A 23,814-nucleotide genomic window follows, 5' to 3' on the forward strand; every position below is an offset into this window, starting at 1 on the left:
CAGCCGAGGCCGACTCAAAGTGCCTCTCTGCTGGGGAGAGGAGCGCCGCAACGTTCCCATCCGAGCTAATTGTGGCTAAGTTAGCGAAAACTGTCAGCTCTTCAGCTGACCCACCTGAAGACGGTAGACGAGCTGACTTTATGATAACACTGGCGATGGATGAAGAAATACAGCCGAAATGAGCGATTTTGCAGAGATTATGTCCCACGCTAACGCTCCATTGCTGTGGCACCCCCGCTAGTGCGGCTACATCGTTTGGATCTAAATAACTTCTGAAGGACTCCGAGCTGCACGATGTTTATCTGAGTGAGTATATGAACATGCACACACCTATAAATAAGGTCCAGGTGTCAACAAACCGGAGTTGCCCTTTAGCAATGCATTCATCTGGACAGATCACCAAGTGGAATTGCCTTTTTTGGTGACTCCACTATAAAACTACCAAGTCCAGCAGAATAGAGACCGGGAGTCATGATGCTGGATGCAAACGTCGTAGATGAATGCAGTAGCAACATTTCAGAAAAGTTGAGTTTGCAGTTACCACAAATCAAAGTAAAATAAAATTACAACATGAATCAGGAAACTACAATAATATAATATAATACCACTACAATACTAAAATAATACTCTGTCACAAAACAAATGAATTGCCATGTGCCAACGTTGGGGATTTCCTGATCGGATCGGGATGATTTCTGCTTTTTCCAATGAATCTGTGATTGAAAACATCTGATCTATTTCCTGAAGTTGTTTGTTGTAAAGAACCATCTAAGAGTTCCACTACAGCAGCTTCAGCTACACAGCAGCGAACAAGTTATCTCAAAGAAGAAGAAGGTGAAAAAGAAGTCTGATGAAGCTCAATTCCAAAAAGAAATCTGATAAAAACATTGGGGCCAATAAATCTGATCAGGACATCCCAAAGTAAACCCATGGTGTCACGACATCAACCCATATGTCACATGTCAGAGGCTGGTTCTCTTCCCCTCTGTCACACAGACACACAGTACACAACAGACCAAAGCCACAGAGTCCAGAGATGAGAAGGAGGCCAAAAAATCCACTCTTCTCAATATAAATGTGAGAATGTTGTTTTGTTATTTCAGTGAGTACATGAGCCTCAATATGGTTGAAAGTCTTTTGACACATGTAGACCTTCAGGATGTCAGCAAACAAACAAGCCCTTGGATTGCTGTTGGAAGCGAGTCAATGCAGAAACAGGGAGAACATGCAAACTTCATGCAGAAAAGGACTGGAATCAAACTGGAGTCTGCAGGATGTGAGGTGTATGGGCAAACCGCTGCTTCACCATGGTGCCCTGGAGGTCACATCATGTCTCTGAAACAGAGCGACAGGAGAACAGTCTTTGTGATCACAGCAGCAGCACTGAGGACCGGTCCAACACTGTTTACTGCAAACAACACAGCTTCCTCTACAATCTGTTTATATTCTTTACTTACACATACAGAAGCTATTGATCCATGAAACCAGCTGATACTGATCAACTTGTCAAACTAGAGGCTTAAAAAACACAGAAGCCTGGGTGAGCTGCAGTTTATTCTTCTTCTGAACTTTTTTGTTTGATCCAAAATGTGTGTGAGAGAAAATATCTAGTCATGATTAACTGGATGGCGTTTCTTCGACCTCCAGTAGCACTGTGAGGAACCTGCGTGTTATATTTGGCCAGGATTCATCTTTCAGCTCCCTCAACAAACAAGACTACAGGACGGTTTTCCCCTCAAAAGTCTGTAAAATCAGAAACATGTTGACTCAGAGTGAAACTGATGATGGCTTAGTTACTTTCAGGTAAGACTATTGTAATTCCCTATCATCAGTGTCCTAACAACTTCTGAAAAAAAAAAAAAAAAAAAAAAAAATCCAGTGAGAGTTCTGACAGGAACCAGCAGGAGAGATCACATCACACCAATATTAGCTTCTCTTTATGTGTTTCCTGTTAAATCTAGAATATAATTTATAATCCTTCTTTTAACTTAATGGTCAAAGCTCAACAGCCAGACTCCACCATATTTTAAAGAGCTGTTCATTCCAAACTATTCAGCAGAACACTTGGTTCTCAGAGGGCTGGCCTGCTGGAGGTTCCTCGGTTCTCTAAAACTAAAACAGCAGGCAGAGATTTCAGTTTCACACTCTAAAAAGAAATGTCTAGACTCAACAAAGAAAATCAACGCAACAGTTTGCATTAGTCTTTTTAAGTTATGGCAACCTCATTAGAAATTACATTGAACCAACAAACTATATTGCTTTGGGTGAATTCATTTATTGTCATCAATCAAAGATGATTTTAAGTTCTGCTTACTTAATAAATGCAAGATTTTTAAGTTGATAACTCAACTTAAAAATCTATATTACTTTGTGTGAATTCATTTTTTGTCATCTGTCAAAAAAATGTTTAGGTACTGTTTACTTAATAAGTGCAAGATTTTTATGTTGATAACTCAAATAAATTGGCTGCCCACTTTTAAGTAGTTAAAATGGCCAGTTTTTGAATAACCTTTATAATGTGATTATTTGGGAATACAATACTGTCATAGCCAATGTGGACTGATTCTGCACAGACAGTCTCAGGTCTTTAATAACCCCAGAGGCAAATGGGAAGTGTTCTGTTGAACTCTATAAGTTTTAGAGTAGTAGCAGGAGCAGATTAAATGCTCAGTACTTCTCATTCCAGGTTTGACACGAAAAGTAACTAAACTTTAGATCAACTGAACAACAAGAACACAACCAATCACAACTACCAATAACACTATTAACATCAGAACGTCGAAATAAATCATGAAATCAGTGTTTAAATCTTGAATATCTCATCCCAAACTCCCATGATTCATTGCAACACTACCATCATCATTGTTAAATTCTTCAAAGAGCTCGCTTCCTTTATGCTGTGACCAACACTATCCATGCCGATGTGGTGTCCTGACCCCAACTATGAGAAATAAATTTTACTCGCCATGAAATGTTGCTTGTATCAAGGTTTTTCATCCTGCTAACCCGCTGTCCAACTGGTCCAGGCATGTTGTGTGGCGAGAGGGAACTTAAAATTGTGAAGTCAACATTGACAAAATTAAATTATCAAGCCAAGTTTGTTAAGTTATAACAACTTGAATTTTGTTTTAAACCCATCAACAATGCATTTTGAGTACAGATTGCAAGCAAAATGAAGTTGATGTAATTAGGAACATTTTTATTTATTCATAACTTGAAAAAAAATGTTTGAAACTTAGAAAGTTTATCAAAATCAACTAATTACAATTTTTTACTTGGATCCATGTATTAAATCAAGTGGTGTTAGAAGCTTCTCTGAGTTACTTTTACCAGCTCCCAGTTTCAGTTAGGGAGGCTGACACAGTCTCCACATTGAAGGCGAATCTAAAGACCTTTCTATTTAGTAAAATTTCAGTTACACCTGACTCAGGACACTCTGGATCATTTTTTAGTGAAGCTGCTCCAGGTTTAGACTGTGGGAGACCTTTACTGCACTCAGCTTCTTTCTTTTGATTCTACAAAAAGACTAAACCTCTGAGTCTGGTTCTGCAGACAGTCTCCTCTTTGCTGCTTTACACCAGGAGTAATTTGATGTCATGATATGAATGACTGAATGTTATTCACTTCATTCATTCATTTTCTGAGCCGCGGCAAACATATAGAGACAGACAACCATTCACTCTCACATTCACACCCAGTGGAAAGTTGGCATCACCAGGGAGGAAGCCGGAGTATCCAGAGGAACCACACACACAGGGAGAACATTCAAACTCCACACAGCAAGGCCAAGGGCCCTGGCAGGTATTTGAACCCAGGACCTCTTGCTGTGAGACAAGAGCTAATGATAATCACAGTCTAATAAAATATTGCTGATGTGTTTTAACTCACCTCACAAAATAACACAGGACGATTGAGGCTCCTCTGTCTGAAGAAGTTTCTCGATCAAATCAACGAGTTCTTTTTCCTGGTTTTTCTGCAGTTCTTTCTGTTCCTTCTCAGTGGTTTTTTGTTTCATTTCTTCATCATGTTTCATCAACAAGGAGCTGATTTCTTCTATATTGCCTTTCTTCACACACTTCACCAGGTCACTGATTTGCTCTCTGTGTTTTTTGGTCTTTTCCATTTCTTTGCGCTCTTTAAGAGCCATCAAAAGATCATATTTTTCATCTTTATCTTTCATGCTTTGTTGATGTTGTTGCTTCTGATACTCAAGATCCTTTTTGTATTTTTCTTTGAACTCATTAAAGTCTTCAGCTTTCTGCCTGGCTTTCTCTTCATAACTCATTCTGAGGTTTTTCAGTTCATCACTGAACTTATCTTTTAGTTCTTGTTGTTGTTTTTCGTGACATTTTCTGATTTTGCCATCTTCTTTTTTGATGTTTTCATATTCCTGTGTTAACTGAATGTATTCTGCCTGAAGTCGTTTCTCCCTCTGCTTTCTCTCTTCATCTTCTTTGCTTCGTTTCTCGTTCCACTGATCTCGCTCCCTCTCCCAGGCATCATGTTTCAGTTTCATCTCCATTCTGAGCTTATTTGCCTCAAATTCTGATTTAGCTTTGAATTCCTCCTGTGAAGCCAGTTTTTCTTCCCATGTCTTCTTCTCATCTCTATACTTCTGCTCTTCTTTTTCTCTCTTGTCTTGTTCTTTCTTCCTCTCTTCATGTTCTTTGGTGATCTGTTCTTTCATTTCTCTCAGTTTTTTGTCCTTCTTCAGCACCTCCTGTTTTATTTCTGTTTTTTGCTCCTCCATTTGTCTTCTCATTGCTTCCTTTTCTTCGTTGAGTTTTCTTTCAATGTCTTCTATCTTTTTCTGCATCTCTTCTTCTTTCTCTTTCAGGAGTCTCTTCATTTCTTTCTGGATGGCTGCTTCGGCTTCTTGCAGCAAATCATTAGTGAAGCACAAGCCGTTGTTTTCCTCCACCATGGCGTTGATCTTTGCCATCAGATCACTGACTTGAGTGTTTTTATCACTGCTATAGTTGTTAAACATGTGGTATCTGTCTCCACAGTCTCTGATCAACTTCTTGAAGGAATCATCACAATCGTCATGGATATATTCTTTAATGGTCCTTTTGTCATGTTCCAGTGAATCTCCTCGTGTGAAAAGAACGATGGTATATTTTTCAGAATTGCTACCAAAACTCTGCTTGATGAGTTTCAGGGTCTCCTTCTCTTCTGGGGTGAGTCGCCCAATTTGTAACACCAGTAAGAAGACGTGTGGTCCTGGAGCCAGAAGACTGACACATTTCACCAGCTCCTCATGAACTTCTTCATGGGACAAATTGGTGTCGAACAGTCCAGGAGTGTCGACCACAGCCACAGCACGACCGTCTACTTCACCCACTGCTTTCTGACAAAGTTTGGTGACGGATGTTTGGCTTGATTTGGCTTTAAACACCTCTTTTCCCAGGATGGTGTTTCCTGAGGAGCTCTTTCCATTGCCGGTCTTCCCCAGAAGAACAATTCGGAGACAGTCTGTCCTCGGCTTTTCTTCAACACCTGCAAAAGTTTCTGAGTTATATAAAAATACTTGCAGCTGTTATTTAGTGAATGGAAAAGAACAATTCAAACACATTCTGAACTCACCAGTCTTTCTGCTCTTCTGCAGTTCTTCTAGTTCAGCCTGCAGCTCGTTGTTTCTTGTGTCTTTTTGAATGATCTGATTAATTTGTCCAGACGCAAGTGTTTGTATTGTGAAAGTGTCAGATCTCCTCCCCACGACTTTCAGCAGCTCAGACACTTGGATCTTGTTGATGTTGACAATGACAAATCTTCCTCCACAGCTCTCACATAGTTTCTTCATGTCGTCGTCTTTTTTGACAAAGTTGACAACATCTGGATGTGAAGGATCTGAGTCCACAGTGAACAGAATCATGGTGAAGTCATTGACTCGAGAGCTGAAGGTCTTCTGGATGGTCTCTAACTCTCTCTTGTCTTCATCAGTGAGTGGACCCACAGGCAGGACCAGGATGAAGGCGTGGACACCTTCAGGATCACAGAGGGAGACACAGCTGAGAGCGTCCTCCATCACCTCCTCCTGAGGTCTTCCATACAAAGCAGGCAGCTCCACCACAGAGACCCACTGTCCACACACCTCTCCCTGGTTTCTGACACACTCTGAGGAGTTGGCAGCTGGTCCAAGCCTTCCTGGTCCCAGTATAGCATTGACTGCTGACGTCTTTCCAGCTTCTCTTCGACCAAACAACACCAGGTTCACAGGAGGTTTGGGTTTTCTTCTCACTGTTCCAACATCTGTTTCTTTATCTATGACCAGAAACTCTCCTCTGAGGGTGTTCACTATAGTTTCCATTTTCTGCATCAACTCTTGAAGGCCACGTTTGGAAGGATCCTTCCAGTCAGCAGTGAAGCTGTGAACCTTTTGCTGGCAGTCCTGGATGAGTCTGTCTACTGTGGGGTGACGACCTTCATCTTCGTGGGTCAGGACGACCATGGAGTGTTTGAAGACATCCTGACCAAACAGACTCAGGATGAACATCAGAGTTTTTCTGTCCTCTTCAGTGAATTCAGAGGGTTTCACTGGCAGCAGCAGAACATTTGGTCCTGGAGAACAGAGCTCCACACACCTCTTCATCTCCTTTCTCACTGCTTCCACTGGCAGATTAAAGACGTCTGGAGTTTTCACCACTGTCAAAGGTTTTCTGTCCCACTCTCCACTGACAGATTCACATGACTTTCCTCCAGAAAACCAGGATGAAGCTTTAAACTCTTGCTTCCCAGTGATGAGGTTTCCCAGTGATATTTTCTTGTCATCACTTTTTCCAAACAACACGATCCTGAGTCCATGTTCTGGAATGAAAACATGAATAAGACTGAAAATTAGATGAGGAAACACCTTTAAACATTGACAATGAAGGATATTTACAGATCTGACGTGAAGTCAGGGTTAATTGGAGGTGACTGTTTGCTGTCATTAACATCTGTTTAACAACAGGATTTCAAAACAGTTTAAACATTTGAAACGATGTGGAAGATCAGTGCTGTGGAAAGTAATTAAATAAGTTCCAAGGTAATGCTGGAGTGCATGCACACATTGTAATATCAGTGCTGGAAATATGTTTCATATCTTATAATTTAACATTATGATACGAACAAGTCTTGAAAAACCATTAATGATAAAACAAGCCATATGTTCCTCTTTCCAGTTGTGAATTCACCAAACTTGCACAGAGACCCAAAAACAGGCTGATATGAACACTTAAAGGTCTAATGGACGAGGTTTTGGCCAATGAATGGCGTGATGCGAGTGTCAACTATTGGTCCTCCAACATGTCAATCATGCTGGAGGAATGCTTGCGTAACGCCGTCAAGCGGCTCGTAGGAGCAGCAGAGCAGGTAGGATGGTCTGGCACATGTGAGTTTTTCAAAAAGCGAGTAACAGACATTTGGCTTCGACTTTTTCGAGAAAATCGTCCGTTATACCTTCAAGGAACAAACAACAGCAGGAGCTTCAACATTATCAGTATCCCAGATAAGATCTACATTATATAAAGTGTCTTATTCTGCTGTTCTTTGACCTTTGTCAGTAACATTTAGAACAGGAAAAAACCTCAAACCCTCTGAGACAAGCTGGAACTATCAGTCATTATAAATATCTGATCATGTGTTGCTCAATCACTCACTCTGTATCAATGTTTTCCTCCACTTACTGTTTCCTTCCACAGGATCCTGGTTGGAGCTGGTAGAAACTCCATCTCTCTTCAAACCTTCGGGACCAGAAGATAAATCTGAACGTGCAACTCTGGAAACATCTTGTGTTACATGCTCTCCATTGTTCTCCTTCATCAGGTCCCTCATGCACGTCAGCAGGTGTTGTTGGAAGTTTTTGTTCCACAACTGTTTGACTCTGCATTTCTTTATCAAGTCTCTCAATGAGGGGAAAGTTTTCGCAGACTGTGACAACCTCTTCCCTTCAGCTGCTGATATCAGTAAGACTGAATGAGTCCATGGCTGCTCACTGAAGTTCTCCAGGATGAACTGAAGCCTCTGACTGTTCTGCTCAGTGAAGACTTCAGGCTGAATAACCAGCAGGAACAGATGAGGTCCAGGAGCAGAGAGACTCACACAACGTTCAACATGTTCTGTCAGTTCTGTCAGAGAGATGTTTGGTTGTAAGAGGTTTGGAGTGTTGATAAGAGTGACTCTTTTGTCCTTCGACTCCCTGCTGACAAGAACACATTGATCCAGTTCTTCCTCTGTGTTGAATGCGTTCGTTCCCAGAATGAAGTTTCCCACTGAGCTCCTCTCAGACCAGCTGTTCCCCAACAGAACCAGCCTCAGCTCCGACACTGGAAAGAAAGATTTAAAGTTGTTTCATGTCTTTTACAGGAGCTTTATGATGAAATCAGACAGTTCTTATCCTGAATCAGTGTTTATGACAGCAGTCAGAGCAAAATACAGGAAAATTGATCCCTCTTCAAGGAGATCATTCAAGAGTCCTGCTGCTTTGATGTCATTAAAGGTGCTCGTTTTATGCGAAACACCGACCCCTGAAGGCCTTTGGTGTACATGCAGTACTGTACGTACACAGAAGAGGGGAACTCCTTCCTCGCTCTTTTAGTAGCACACGAGTAAAATGTAAGTTTCTTTTGCCTGGTGGAGTCTGTGCTGGAGCTGTGGCAGTGCTAGAAGCCAGTCTTTTCTTACTTTATGGAAGCTCCATCCTCAGTATTGCTCAGTTGTTTCTGCTAAGCATCTGGCAGAGTAATGGCGGACAAAACGAAACTTAAGGATATCAGACCAGCGGGAGCGCGCATTACGTCAGGCTCAGAGCGATTCGTACCCGAATCACTCATATTGCTGTGCCTTCAGTGCCCTGCACAGGAAGATAGGAGCGACTGCAATCTTGCAGAAATAGCTCTTGCTGCCCATCAGGCAAAGGTGAAAACGTGTGTGGGTGTGAATAATTGATAATTTAATATTTAAAACTGCGCTGTGCTCCTTCAAAAACAAATGCTTTAATGTAAAACACACCTCACCTGAGTTTGAGGTATAAACAATATTTCTTTAGGTATATCTCTGTGGTAACCGTGTAACTTGTGTTGTTTGTGTTGTGTGTTATAGATCTAAACTGAAGCACAGACGGGCTGTAATCTGATTACTTTTTTCAAGTAATGAGTAAAGTAAGGGACTAAAATTGCAAATAAAGTAATTAGATTACTGTTACTTTCCTGAAAGCAGAGGTGTAGTGATGAACAGACACCGCTGAGCAGGAGAGAGCAGGAAGTACTGACTTTACTTTGAGTTCAACTCAGTAAAAAATGAAAAAAAACAACAACTGCTGTACAGAGCACGCAGAGCGCACGTAAAGAAAGCTTTCATCTGCATCGAAAAACTTCACCTTGAACCTGAGCAAGCACCGTGCACGCCAGCATGGGAAACTCAGTGAGGAACTTGAGGATAAAACCATTAACATGTCCGTTGTGGAGACCAACCCCCACCAGAGGGGGGTGGAGGTGATTGGGTAGGTATGTATTTGAGGAGAGAGTGTGGTGTCCTGTGTGTGTGTGTGTGTGTGTGTGTGTGTGTGGAAGGGGGGGGGGGGGTCTGTGTCTGGGTTCTTCTGCTGCCCCCTTTCCTACTAATTGCCAAAAGTATCTTCAGTCAGTGTCTGTCCTTATGTAACACTGTTTCAGGTATCTCACCGAGATATAACACAATAAAAGAGAAGTCTCACTCCACACCGTGACATGGAATGGTTTGCCATTGAGGTTCTACACTGTCCCCAACAGAAGCTCTTTCTCTGGAAGCCTGTTTGCATCCCAGTTATTTTAGCGGCAATAAAAAATTTCATTACATTACATTACATTACCCACACTCTGTCAGTGATCTTGAGTTTTCAGTGGTTTCTTGTGTCTCACACACTTCCATCCATGTCTCCTCTGAGATTTGTGTTTCTGACTCTTTCTCTCACTTTGGTTTGACAGATATCAGAGAGTGATTTTTAGAGGCTTGTATGTTTCATATATTTTTGAGACCAAGGGCGAATCCCAATTCTCTGCTTAATCCTCAATCTTACTCCTCATTCCTCAAAATGCGCGCTCCCGTGAAGTTAAGTGCTGTCCCATTCCTAAACAAGTTGAGGAAAGGAGCGAGACTAAGGAGCGTTATCTCCCTTAATTTTGAGATTCTACGAGACCTACCTTGGAGTTAAGGAGAATCCAGAATGCTTGTTAAATAGTTCGTTCTGCTGTGATTTTATTAATAAAAAATTGTGTATATTACTTTGGGAGTAATTGTATTAACTTTCTATCACAGATAATATTTACAAAGGCTATTAGAAAGAAATCGAGACAATTCATTTGAATGCATTTATTAACAAGGTCACACAGCAAAATGTTCAACATTTCTAATGCAGGGCGCATTACTTACAGTTATAAAGGGCGTTGTTATTGATCATTGACTGAAATTATTACTGCTGCCAGCCCCCCACCGCGCTAAATTCTGCAGCGCCTTGACAACGGAGAGGGAAAAAAACAAACAAAAAAAAAAACAGCGCTCCACGCTTGTGCGCTCTCTTTTTCCTTCGGATGGTCCAAAAAAGCGTCGCGCTAGCCGCTAGCCCCCTCCCGACGGTCCAAAAACTCCCCGCCGCACGCTCCCCCCTGGCCAAACTTTTTTCTTGCAGGAAACTGCACTTCTAGCTTTCTTCTACCCTCTTGCGCAGTGCTGCCCCCTGTGGTCCAAGGACGTAACTGTCTTTAAGGGTTGTCCCATTTCCAAGTGACTTTACATTCCTTAACACTTGTTTTTAGGAGGCACTTAATTTGAGATTGAGGATCAAGGTTGAGGAGTGAGGATTAAGCAGAGAATTGGGATTGGGCCCAACTTTTTATTATCCTTTTTTTGCATATGCATTATTAAAAATCAAAATCACATTGTTTTTTTTCTCTTTGATTTGCAGTTTTTTTTTTTATTATAGACGTCTCTAACTCCTGCTATAAAAGTCATGCTTTTCCAGTTCAAATGTGTCTGATATTGACTTGTAACTCTGAAATATATTGCTTGAGGTGAGTGAATATTGTTCTGGATCATATGCTATCCAGTCCCATATCTTTGCCTGTTTCTCCATTTGCAACTTCCTCGATATCTTGAACCACAGTTATAGGGTGAACACAGTCTATTGATTCATGATCTTCGTATCTTTGAGCTTGACTTTTATTGCCTAATACAGATTGTACTGGGGTGCCTATCTATGTAGTTTCAAATGATTTTCATTTAGCCTGATAGTTTGGAGAGCACCAGTATACTAAAGCATAATAGTAATCCTGTAGACATGGTAAGGCTCTCCCTCCCTCCCTCCCTCCCTCCTCTTTCTTCAGCTGTAAAATTTTAAACTGCATCCTCCATCTTCTGCTGTGCCAAATGAACCTTAAAATTCATCAAATTGTTTTTGTGGGACCTCATCTGTTTTTCTGAAAGATGATGACGCTGAATTAACAAACTGGCAGACACAATTGTGGACGAGTTTGAAGAAAAGCAAATTTTCTGGTTATTTAGTTCCTGCTGGCTCAGACTGAAACACCACCACACACTACTGTTTCCAAGTAGCCTGACCAACACTGCATCAGAGTGAGTGCTCCTGTTTCTCTGACTGTAAAATATTCCTGTCAGTTCCTCCAAAGTCAGACTTTAAATGAGCTCTGCTGCAGCGCCTCTTACTGGTCTGAAGGCTGTACTCACTGTCAGGTGGAATGAAAGGAAAGCTCCTGCTGCGCTTCAGTGGAGGATCTGAACCTGGAACAAGACAGAAATCAAACATTAACATATGTTTCACTTAATAACTTGTGTATTTGAGAAAATAAATTCTTGATAAAAAAACTAAATTTCAGTGAAATCTTTAAAGGGGCTGTATCATGCAAAATTCACTTTTTGTATGTTTTAACCTTGTTGTATAGTTATGTACTCACCAAAAACACCCCCAAAGTGTTTTTTTTCCTTCGAGCTTTCCTCGTATTTCTGCTGCTCAGAGAGGCAGCCCCTCCCACACAGTGAAAACGCTCTGTTTCCCACGTTGACGTCACACGGTGAAGATGGCTCCTCTGAGCCCCCTTCCCGCAGGCCCTCGGCAATCAGCGTTGCTGCTTTTTGTAACTCCGATTACAGAGATAAACTTTAACCATCGTCTGAAAGCAACAGTCAAGCAAGAGCAAGAGTCTGAAGAGTCTGAAGGGTCTGAAGGGTCTGCGCTTGGTGAGTTTCTCACAGGAAAAGACGTTTTCGTGTGTCTTTGCCTGTAGAGAAGCTAGAGCTAAAGAGCTAAAGCTAGCCAGCGTATTTGTTTTGAAGCGCTGATTGGTTGAAGTAGCTGTCAGTCAAAGTCCACAGGGGGAGAGGTGGGATTTTCAGTGAAACAGAGCGTTTTCTCTTCCGGGTTTCAGAATTAGCCCCAGAAAATCTTTTATTTCACACAAAATTACTATAATTTAGCGCCAAAAATAAACTATTACCATGTTAGTGTCATTTCTAGGGTTTGGACTAGCTAAAAAAGCATGATACAGCCCCTTTAAAACTTTAAAGAACTTTTTCTCTTCACCTCCTGCAGGTTGTTTAAAGACTTTTCATTTGAAGATGAAAAAGATCCTGACTGTCAAAAGTTCCCAAAGACATTTTCAAACAAGAGAAATAATAATATTTCCACTTTCAGATGTCAGCATAGGAAGAAGAGATCAGAGCTTCAAGTTTTGTGGATTACCAGCAGAACCTGAAATCATTCAGAACCTCTCTGGAATCAGTTGGTGGATTATGACACCTGAGCAACAGGTCTTGTGGTTACAGACTTTTAAGAAACAGACTCAAATTGGTTTTATTGAAGAAAGCTCTGATGATTCCAACTCTTCAAACTCTGCTTCTTTAGATATTCCATGTTTCACTGTTTTCACTTTCTACTTTGAAATGAGTTGTTAGCTCCTGTGTAGCTGAAGCTGCTGCAGTCGAGCTGCTTCATGGACATTTACAGAAAACTGCTCCGTTCATGGAGGCTGCTGAAGGAAAAAGAGGGGCTGAGATGATCGGATCAAAATGCAGATTAATTGCAAAATATGAAAAACTTATATATGATAAGTACATGTGTGAAGTGTTTTTGGTGGCGGAGGACTGAAGTTTTCAAAATAGTTGAAGTTGAAACAAAACTCACCATGTCCTTTATTCGCCATCGTGTCTCCAGAAAACATGTGAGACTAATGGAGCTGCAGAGAAGAAAAAATACATCAGAACTTCTGACAATAACTATTGTTTGAATAAAAAAGCAAAGCGGAGATCCAGTGTGAGGATGCTGCATCATGCTGAAGACATGGCAGTTAAAATGCCCGACCACAGGGTGTCAGTGGGGCTGCAACAATAAGTTGACATACCGAATTGGCCCGAATATAAGACGACCCCTATTTTTCAAAGATCATTTTGTGGAAAAAAAAAATGCTGAAGACAATAAGGTCACTCATAAAACAACTTTTTATTATACAATTATTATAAACTCAAAAACTCACAACTGAGATAACATTTCACGAGATATGAAATGAAAAAATATTACTACAGTACTGAATAAAAAATATATTCTCTTTCTCAAAATCAGAAACAATAGTCCATGGGTCACAAAGGGGCTGCAAAATGCCTGTAAAAAGAAAAACTTATTATACAGGCAATTCTTAAAGCATCGAACTATAGAGGCAGAGGAAAAGTATAAAAAATATAAAAATAAATTAACTAACATCATGAGGACAAATAAGAAAGAATATTATAATAAATTATTGGAGAGAAATAGAAACAATATTAAAGGCATGTGGAATGTTCTAAATGGCATTGTGAGAAGTAGATCTCAAACTATAAATTACCCAGAGTACTATATAACAAGACCATTAACAATATGGAGGATGTGGTGAATGGTTTTAACAGATTCTTTGTAAATGTGGGACCAGATTTAGCAGCAAAAATAAAGGAACCAGTGACGACAGAAAGGGGGGATATAGAAGACATGGGGTACAGGAATCCAAATACAATGTTTTTAGGTGCAGTTGATGAAAGAGAAATTGTAGAGAATGTGAGAAACTGTAAAAACAAAACCTCTAAAGACTGGAATGATATAGACATGTCCACAGTAAAGTCAGTTATTGAAGGAATTGCAAAACCATTCACCTACATCTGCAACTTGTCTTTTCAATCAGGTACATTCCCAGACAAAATGAAAATAACTAAAGTATTACCACTGTTTAAATCCGGAGATCGACATCAGTTCACAAACTACAGGCCTGTTTCATTACTCCCCCAATTCTCCAAAATACTAGAAAAACTATTTAAGGACAGACTGGATAAATTCATTGAAAAGCACAAACTTATTACGGACAGTCAGTATGGTTTTAGAACGGACCGATCAACATCTCTGGCACTAATGAAATTAATAGAGGAAATCACAGACTGTATAGACAATAAAAAAGTAGCAATAGGACTATGTGTGGATTTAAAGAAAGCATTTCATACCATTGACCATAATATATTAATAAAGAAATTAGATAACTACGGTATTAGGGGAGTTGGGTTGAGTTGGATATCGAGTTACTTAAGAAACAGGCAACAGTTTGTACAGATGGGGAATCATAAATCAAAACTTATGAATATTACATGTGGGGTACCGCAGGGGTCAGTATTAGGACCAAAATTATTCATAATGTATATTAATGACATATGTAGTGTATCTAACTGTGACGACACAAATATCTTTTGTTCCGGTGAGAATTTGCAGCAGATTTTGGAGACCATCACAACAGAAATGAATAAATTAAAACTATGTGTTGATAAAAATAAATTATCATTAAATCTAAGTAAAACAAAGATCATGCTGTTTGGGAGACACAGAATGGATTGTAATGTAGAACTTATAATAGATGATAACAAAATAGAGAGAGTAAGTGAAATTAAATTTCTTGGCGTGATATTGGACAACAAAATCTGCTGGAAACCTCATGTGAGTTACATACGAGCAAAACTGGCAAAATGCACATCAATACTGTGGAAAACTAAACATATCCTGGACATTAAGTCACTGCACACCTTATATTGCGCACTTTTTTTTACCTTATCTGTCTTATTGTGTTGAGGTCTGGGGAAACAGCTACAGAACCACTCTGCAGCCTATATACACGATACAGAAAAGAGCAATAAGGATAATAAACAATGCAGGATACACAGACCACACTAACCCACTATTCATAAAATCACACTTGTTGAAATTAATGGATCTAGTCAAATTCAAAACAGCACAAATAATGTTCAAAGCAAGAAATAATTTACTGCCAAAAAATATACAGGGGATGTTTGCGGAAAGGGAGGGTGGATATAATCTAAGAGGAGACCTGAATTATAAAAAACCAAAAGTTCGAACTACACTGAAAAGTATGTGCATGTCAAGCTGTGGAGTGGCTCTGTGGAACAGTCTGGACCCAGAAATAAAACAAAGTAGCAACATAAATCTGTTTAAAAAAAAGTACAAAAAATATTTCTTAATAAGTATATGGAGGAGGAAGTCTGGAACTCTGGATGATGATAACAAATGGTGTTGAGTATTATACATATAGTGGAAATTGATATATTGCTGTTATACTGTAGTTATATTATAATTATCCTGTTATATAGTATATATTTATGGGGATAACTATATGGTATGTGTGGGTATATATTATGTATTTATAGGGATATCTGCACGGTATATGTATACATATATTATGTGATGTCCTCCTACTCCTTTTTTCGAACTATGCTGTTATGTTGTTTGTTTTTGTTTGTTTTTTTGTTTTTTTTTTTCTTTTTTCTTTGATTTGCATTAACTTTCCTTTTTATCTTTTTTTTCTTTCACTTTATACATGTTCGAAAAATAAATAAATTCATTCATTCATTCATTCATTCATTCATTCATTCAATAAGCAACAAATAAGAAGCCTCAAGGGGTCCAAACTGCATAAATGATGTGAATAACTTTCCAGTGCCTTCAGCTGAATCAGGCTCTGGTGGTGGGCATTCCGTCTTTCCGTTTTTCAGAGACATATTCACTCACCCTTCTATCAGTCTCTCTGAAGCGTCTCTCAGGACCACGGAAAGCTTTTCTCATAGTGTTAGCATCTGTAGGCGTTTTTTCTGTGCTCTCCAATAAGAACGAGGCTCTACTCCACCAGATCTCCTGGCGGCTTGGCAGTAGTTTGATGACTCTGCTGCGTTGATCACCATCAGTTTAAAGTTGGTATCATGACTTTGCCTCTGTTATTTCCTCAGTTGTCCAGCGTTCAGCCCCTTTGTTCCAGATGATCCGCCATTTTTCATCAGATCATTTGACCTCATTTCATCGCTCCACTCGCTCTCTGGTCAGTGATACTTTGGCTCCATCTAGCGGCGCGGATGCGTATTGACCATCTACCGTAAGTCTGCGATTATAACACGACCCCACTTTTGAGGATGCAATCTCTGGGGAAAAAAAACCATTGTCTTATATTCGGGCCAATACGGTAGTTGATTATTTTGTCACAAAACGTTTGAACGTTGATGTGTCATGTTATTGTTGTAAATTGCTGTGAAATAAAATCACACACAAGCTGCTTCATGCTGCTCTCTCACTGCAGTGCACCTCTGAAAGTGCTGGTGGCAGTATCAGAGAAGAAGAATGCATGCAATATGGCGGAACAAACAGATGAAAAGCCCATATTCCACTTGAGATGTTGTGGTGCAGTGCTCCAGGTGTAGCACGTGTCACTGATGCAGCTGTTTTACTAAATACAGTCTTTTGCACTGTGGTGCAGTCGTGGTGTACCGTGGTGTGGGCCGAGGAAAACTAAGCCAAAAAACATGCTGTGAAATTACAGCCATTGATAAGAACGAGGGCTGTTCGCAATACTGATGTGGAGGCAGATAATTGTGAATAATTGACCAATCTAAAGAAATAATTGATCGATTAGTTGACAACAGAAATAGTCGGGAGTTGCAGCCCTGGAAACCATAAAGACATGCGTGCAGAGAATAATTTCCAATAAAAGTCAACAATTGATGGTACCTGACATTGGTATAGACAGATGATGCATTTGATGCCATTAGGGGTGAATTTCAACTATAAAACTAACATTATAGACCAGGAGTCTCCAACCATTTATTCTCATAGTTGAAAAACTAACATGAAAATCAATTGCATAGGCACAATCGATTAATGAATTACTCGATAATTTCCATCTCTAGTCAAAACATTTAAAAACAGTGTGATGTCATAGGAAACACACAGTCCATCTGACTTCCACTTGTGTTCCGCCCTCCTCAAGCACGCCTGGCCTCGCGTGTGACGTCATTAAGCCACGGCTCTGAAGTGGCTCAAGGCCGCAGAACTTTACGCGGAGCTACACTGTCAAGAACGTGACAACAAGTCAAATTAAACTGCTCCATTAAGTTTTCAGTTCCTTGTACAGAACCAGCGTTCTCAGGTAGCACAGTTAAAAACATCGATGAAAAACGTTCAAGCGTACTGATCAACTTTTTCATTTAAAGAAAGATCAAACACAATGGGACTGTGATCAGACACAATAGCGTCGCCTAACAATACATTTTCTACATGCACATTGTAACTAAGAACAAGATCAAGCGTGTGTCCGTGGATTTGTGTAGAACCTGTAACATGTTGAATCAGGTTAAAACCCTCAATAACATCAAGAAAGTCTCTGGACATGGGTTTAGTCAGACAACGAACATGCAGATTAAAATCACCTACAATTAAATGTCTATCAAATTCAGTTAAAACAACTGCAATGAAGTCCGAAAACTCAATAATAAAGTCTTTGTTGTACTTCGAAGGTCAATACACCACTGCGCACAGGAAAGGCTCACTTAGGCGCATTGTGAAGCAGCTCAGTTCAAAAGAAGTATATTTCATTTCTGATGACAGCTTAATCTGTAACGAGTCTTTCAATACAGTTGCTACGCCGCCACCACCACGACCTGTGGTTCTTGGGGAGTTTATAAAGTTACAACACGGAGGCAGTAGTTCAGAAAAGATGCTGGACTCACCCACATTAATCCAAGTTGCTGTGATGAAGAGTAAATCCAAGCACTGTTCTGTAAGGTAGTCCCGGAGAATGAAAGTCTTGTTTGTCATGGATCTTGCGTTTATGAGCGCACATTTCAAAGACGTGGACTTCTTAGGCCCATGGCCAGACCAGTTCAATGGTCTCAGAATGCCCATGTTTGCTCCCCTGAGCTCCGAAGACGTGACCACCGAGTGCGCAGCATGGAGCTCTCCGCTTCACCACTCACCGCGACCAGCCACGCACGCAGAGGAGCCAGGAAGCAAACCGGTGAAAGCAGGGCTGAAGATCCAGGGGAATATTCACTGGCGAGCTCACCAGCTCCGGGAAAGCAGCAAGCAAGGCTTTTAGCCTGACAAGGCGACCCCCTGTCATTCCTCTGCGTTGCCGTTTCTTCACCAGCAGAGCTTCAGCCCGAAGGGGACTGCTCTGGAGTGGTTCAGATTTTATCTTAGGGGGAGATCTTGTTGTGTTAGGTTGGGGGAGTCCACCTCGCCATTTGCCCCTCTTCATTGTGGAGTCCCCAAGGGTTCAATTTTGGCTCCAGTCTTATTTGCTCTCTATCTCCTCCCACTCAGTGTCATTTTCAAGAAGCATGGGATACACTATCATCTCTATGCTGATGACTGTCAAATTTACCTGCTACTCCAGAAACATTCTTCCAGCCCCTTGACACCCTTTGATTGCTTTAGTGACGACAAGACTTGGTTGGCAAACAACTGTCTTAGCCTTAACGAGGGTAAAACTGACGTAATTGTATTTGGACAGATCGATCCCAGCTTCCCCAGATCTGAGCCACTTTACACACCATGTTAAACCCTCAGTCACCAGCCTTGGTGTCACTATTGACAGTGATTTTAAATTTGTCAAGCAAGTAAATGCCGTCGTCAAATCGGGCTTTTATCATCTCTGGCTTTTATCTAAAGTTAAACCATTTTTAACTTTTAAATCTTTTAAAAAGGTTATGCACGCTTTTATCGCTTCACGTTTGGACTACTGTTATGCACTTTACACAGGCATCAGCCAGAATGCTCTCTTACAGTTAGTCCAAAACTCTGCAGCATGCCTTTTAACTGGGAGCAAGAAATACGATCATGTAACCCCTATTTTAGTGTCCTTGCACTGGCTCCCTGTTCATTTTAGAATTGATTTTAAGATTTTATTGTTTGTGTTTAAAGCCTTAAGCGGACTGGCCCCTCGGTACATTTCAGACCTAATCCAGATTTACCAGCCGTGGCGCGCTTTGAGGTCTGATGGCCAGCTTCAGCTTGTGGTGCCTAAGACGAGACTTAAAACCCGAGGGGACAGGGCCTTCTCGGTGGTTGGTCCCAAACTCTGGAACGCTCTGCCCCTCCACGTCCTAACAGCTCCCACAGTTGAGTGTTTTAAGTCTCGTCTTAAAGGGGCTGTATCATGCTTTTTTAGCTAGTCCAAACCCTAGAAATGACACTAACATGGTAATAGTTTATTTTTGGCGCTAAGGAAAAGTAATTTTGTGTGAAATTAACGATTTTCTGGGGCTAATTCTGAAACCCGGAAGAGAAAACGCTCTGTTTCACTGAAAATGCCGCCTCTCCCCCTGTGGACTTTGACTGACAGCTACTTCAACCAATCAGCGCTTCAAAACAAATATGCTAGCTAGCTTTAGCTCTTTAGCTCTAGCTTCTCTACACGCAAAGACACACGAAAACGTCTTTTCCTGTGAGAAACTCACCAAGCGCAGACCCTTCAGACTGTTGCTTGACTGTTGCTTTCAGACGATGGTTAAAGTTTATCTCTGTAATCGGAGTTACAAAAAAGCAGCAACGCTGATTGCCGAGGGCCTGCGGGAGGGGGGCTCAGGGGAGACATCTTCACCGTGTGACGTGAACGTGGGAAGCAGAGATTTTTCACGGGTGCGGGAGGGGCTGCCTCTCAGAGCAGCACAAACACGAGGAAAGCTCAAACACGCAGACATGAAGGAAAAAAAGGATTTGGGGGTGTTTTTGGTGAATACATAGCTATATAACAAGGTAAAACATACAAAAAGTGAATTATGCATGATACAGCCCCTTTAAGGCCCATTTTTATTCTCCGGCTTTTAACACCATGGAGTCGTGTGGTCCTCGGGGTTCTTAATCTTATTTTTATATTATGTTATGTTTTAATTGTTATTTTATTCTGATCTTATCTTTCTATTTATATCTCTTTTATTGTGTAATGTTGAATCTGTTTTCTATGCAGCACTTTGGAAACTGTCGTTAGTTCTTAAAATGTGCTATATAAATAAAGATTGGAACTATGGACTGGGAGTCATGCTACTCTGGAAGCAGCCATGTTGATTACTCGTGCATGAGCAAAAGAACAATTCACCACAGCGATTTTTCACATGTGTAGTGGCGCACATGTATTTTTACGTATTTCAGAAAAGCTGTGAAAAAGGTGGAAGCTATTTTCATAAGTTTGTTTTCAGTTGTAACAACTATCGTTGTCACCAAAACGCGATCAAAGTTTTGTGTTTTCCCTTATTTTCATTGTCATGAAAACTGGGCTTTAGTGTATGAAACACAACCAGCAACAAGTCCTCCAACTCAAACAATTCATGCCTCACATCACGACAATGGGTGTGTTTTAATATCAAGCGCCACCTAATGGCCATGTGAATAATGTTACGGACACATCACAGACTGACAGAGTGTTTTTTTTGGTTTTGTTTTTTTGTTACACTTAATAGTTACATTTAACCACAAATACGATTCTCTGCATTGAATAATGACTTCAATTTGATTTTCGAAACAGAACAAAATCCTTGGAATAGTTTCTAGAACAAATCAAAAAATGACCACAATAAAAACGATAGAATGGAGAAATCTCTGTGTTGACAATATAAGACAAATATAAACTTTCTCCTCATAGTTTCCACTCAGTTTATGGATCTGATCTGCAGGTTTTTTCATTTCTACATACCCCCTGACAGGTTTATCTGCAGAGCTGCTGCTCTGCTGGTTGTTATGATGGTCACGAAGGACTCTGACTCCCAATTTCCACATAATGTGCGCTCTTGAATTGTACTGTGCAGCACTTAGAACCCATTCTCTTCTATCAGACAATTTCCACTGCACGCGCTGGGTCCCTGAAGCGCCACGGCGCTGGAGATTCGCTTCAGGTCTATCTAAGCAAAATGAGGTGTGGTTTATTTATTTTCTGTTTATATCATGTGTTGTTATCGTGTGATATCACTATTCACCAGTGGTGGGCCGTCAGGGCCTGCAAAGCCTTCTCTGCTGGCCTAAAAATTATCTGAATTACAGACTGATGTAAATTATATTTTGTCCATGAATAATTAATAAATGATTCCAAACGGTATGTTCCAGTTCCTTTCATAGTTTTCCCGTGGTTGTGCTGCTTCCAGACATGGTTTTTTTTTTCATATTAAATCATTTAACCAATCAGATTTCAGGCATCATCTGTTGCGAGGGTCAAAGAAATCTGCCCGAGGCCTTCGCTATCCGTTCCCGATGGCGCAGTGAAGTAAAGTGAAGCGTCAAACAGACAGTTGCTTCAACCAATCAGACAGTTGCTTCAACCAATCAGACAGTTGCTTCAACCAATCAGATTTCGAGTTGGCGACTCAGCGCCTTCTAGCTTCTAACAACAGCAGATCCAGGCCCTCTGATTTACATTCACCAAGAGATACAGTAGGGGGCGGTATGCACCTAAGTTGTTGGTCGCCTACCGCAATTATTCCAAAGAAGAAGAAGAAGAAGAAGACCTGAAGAGAAATAAAACTTAGGCCAGAAATACCACAGGGCAGCTGGACTTTCAGCCCTGGCTTTATGGGACTGAAACACACGGATAATCTATATGACAGAGCAGATGAACTCTTTTTGAGGAAGGAAAGGAGGATGGATTTTGTTTTCAAATAATCGGGATTTTGGTGAGAAAAATGTTCCTCTTTTCCTAAATAATATTGCTGTTTTATTAAGTTGTTGATGCTCATTGTATGTGCACAGATGTAATAGGAGAATTGTGCACTTCAGCAAAGGCATTTATTCTGGCTGCACAAGTATCCATCTGCTGTGCAACAACTCTTTATGTGCATATCTGCAAAATAAGATTTTTTTTGTAGACAAAATAGTTATTGAGAGGTGGACTGATTCAGGCGGATCTGTTCTGAAGGCCTTAATGTGAAATGCACGGTCCGCCACTGCTATTCACACGAGAGCCTCTCCAAGGAGCAGCCCTCCCCCTCCGGATGGCGCACTGCTGTGCTGTGCTTCCTGTGTGGTTTGACTTTAGGAGCAAGACGGTGGCGCCTTCGCTCTGGTGCGAATTGGGGGTGATCTGCGAACTGGAAGGAAGTTGATGTGCATCACAAATTGAATTCTTTTTTTAAAGATGAAGTTTTGCTCTTTAACAAATAATATTTCTCCATAAATACTCTTCTGTGCATTAAACTTCTGTTTTTATTTTCCAAATAATATAAATAATATAAGAAAATCTGTCAATCTGCATTTCTACAGACAGTACTGAGAGTGTGTGTGTGTATCGTTTTCTGCTGTCGCCATTTTTTTTTTTCTTCAGCAGTCCATCCCCTCCTCACCTTGCACGGTGTCTGTAGACCCACAATGTCGTTCACGCATCGTCAAGCCTGTCTGAGCCTGGGCCGCAATGTAACAGATCTGGGGAGTGTACCAGCTGCCCCGTAGTTGCCGCTAACTGGCCAGTTGTGCCACCCGTTGACCTTTTCCATCAGGCTCATCCGGGTGCTAAGTTGGCTGTCGAGGACATAATCTGTCAAGCACCCTCTGCAGTATCAGTCAGCCTGCTGCCACTGACTTCACCATATCCCTGCCGGAGCCAGCCGAGCCCGGGCAGCAGGCCAGCTGGCAGCTTTGCCTGGGCCCGGGACAAGATAATGTTATAAATATATTTATAAGTCACATTTTATATTTTTTTCATGTAAGTATTTCTATTGTATGACCCATTGGCAAATAAAATTATTAAATTGATCCATTTTTTCTGTATTAATTTGAAATTATGGCAGCATCAGTCCTCCACACTCACGGTGCGTCTGATTTTAAAAAAACAATGTAAAATTGTGCTGTAAGAAAGGAGGATGTGTTCCTGATCAATGACTGGCTTCAGAATCCTTCAAGTCTGTGAATAAAAACAGAGCTCTGTATCCTGAGCACTTCTAGAGTAAATTAATACGTGACCAGTTTTTGATCTGATATAGAAACACCCTTAAGTTAAATTGTAATTCTTAAAGGTCTGAACGTGTTTCCTGCTCCTTATCGCCGCCATCTTGACAGGGTGGAGACACACAGACAAAAAGTGTGCAACACCACTCAAACTTTTCCAGTTTGTCTAAACACAAAGCTTTTAAAGTTTCACTTAAACTCACCTGAGAAATGTGGTGTTTTTCTTCCACAAACTGCCTCTTCCAGGGTTTAAACTCTCCAACAACGCGATATTTAAGAGGAAATCCTGCTCTGCCACATTCCTCAGTTGCTCTCGGGTCTTTTTTTCTCTGCAGAAAGTGAAAGTAAAGACAGTCACCAGCAGAGTTGCCAGATCTGCTGAGAGAAACAAGCAAACGGGCTCCTGGAAACAAGCCACAGTCCCATGAAAATAACATTTATCAAAGAAAGATAAATGTAGAAAATAAAAATGAACCGTGAGGATGATAAATCATTAAAACATTTCATATCTATTGAAAACCATTAAAAATATACAATGTGCTGTTGCTGACCAAATTTGAACATGTGTG

The 23,814-nt window shown here is 40.7% G+C and overlaps 1 protein-coding gene across 4 annotated transcripts; it reads right to left on the minus strand.

Annotated features, from left to right (window-relative positions):
- Positions 1-248: 248 nt before the first annotated feature.
- LOC115397591 (GTPase IMAP family member 8-like) lies at positions 249-23,578 on the minus strand. Of its 4 annotated transcripts, XM_030103982.1 has the most exons (8): positions 23,449-23,578; positions 13,154-13,205; positions 11,701-11,754; positions 7,668-8,306; positions 5,587-6,807; positions 4,683-5,499; positions 3,889-4,055; positions 249-1,335 (listed from the first exon to the last, which is right to left on the minus strand). In XM_030103982.1, exons 2-7 carry the CDS (start codon positions 13,188-13,190, stop codon positions 3,890-3,892), a joined length of 2,934 nt encoding a protein of 977 aa, XP_029959842.1. In that variant the 5' UTR covers positions 13,191-13,205; positions 23,449-23,578; the 3' UTR covers positions 249-1,335; position 3,889. The 4 variants fall into 4 exon arrangements, with proteins under 4 accessions (XP_029959842.1, XP_029959841.1, XP_029959839.1 ...); XM_030103981.1 differs by having other exon boundaries at positions 3,889-5,499; positions 7,668-7,724; XM_030103979.1 differs by having other exon boundaries at positions 3,889-5,499.
- Between the last annotated feature and the right edge of the window lie 236 nt (positions 23,579-23,814).

This window comes from Salarias fasciatus, chromosome 12 (assembly GCF_902148845.1).
Source record: "Salarias fasciatus chromosome 12, fSalaFa1.1, whole genome shotgun sequence".
Taxonomy (NCBI): domain Eukaryota; kingdom Metazoa; phylum Chordata; class Actinopteri; order Blenniiformes; family Blenniidae; genus Salarias; species Salarias fasciatus.

Bases quoted from the DNA above. Each gene is read 5' to 3' on its own strand.
- LOC115397591 (XM_030103979.1), bottom strand. From the start codon at position 13,190: ATGTTTTCTGGAGACACGATGGCGAATAAAGGACATG. The intron at 8,307-11,700 runs GTGAGTACAGCC...CTTTCTTTCCAG, and splicing joins TCCTTTCATTCCACCTGACA to TGTCGGAGCTGAGGCTGGTT. The intron at 6,808-7,667 runs GTAAGTGGAGGA...TTTTCATTCCAG, and splicing joins GGATCCTGTGGAAGGAAACA to AACATGGACTCAGGATCGTG.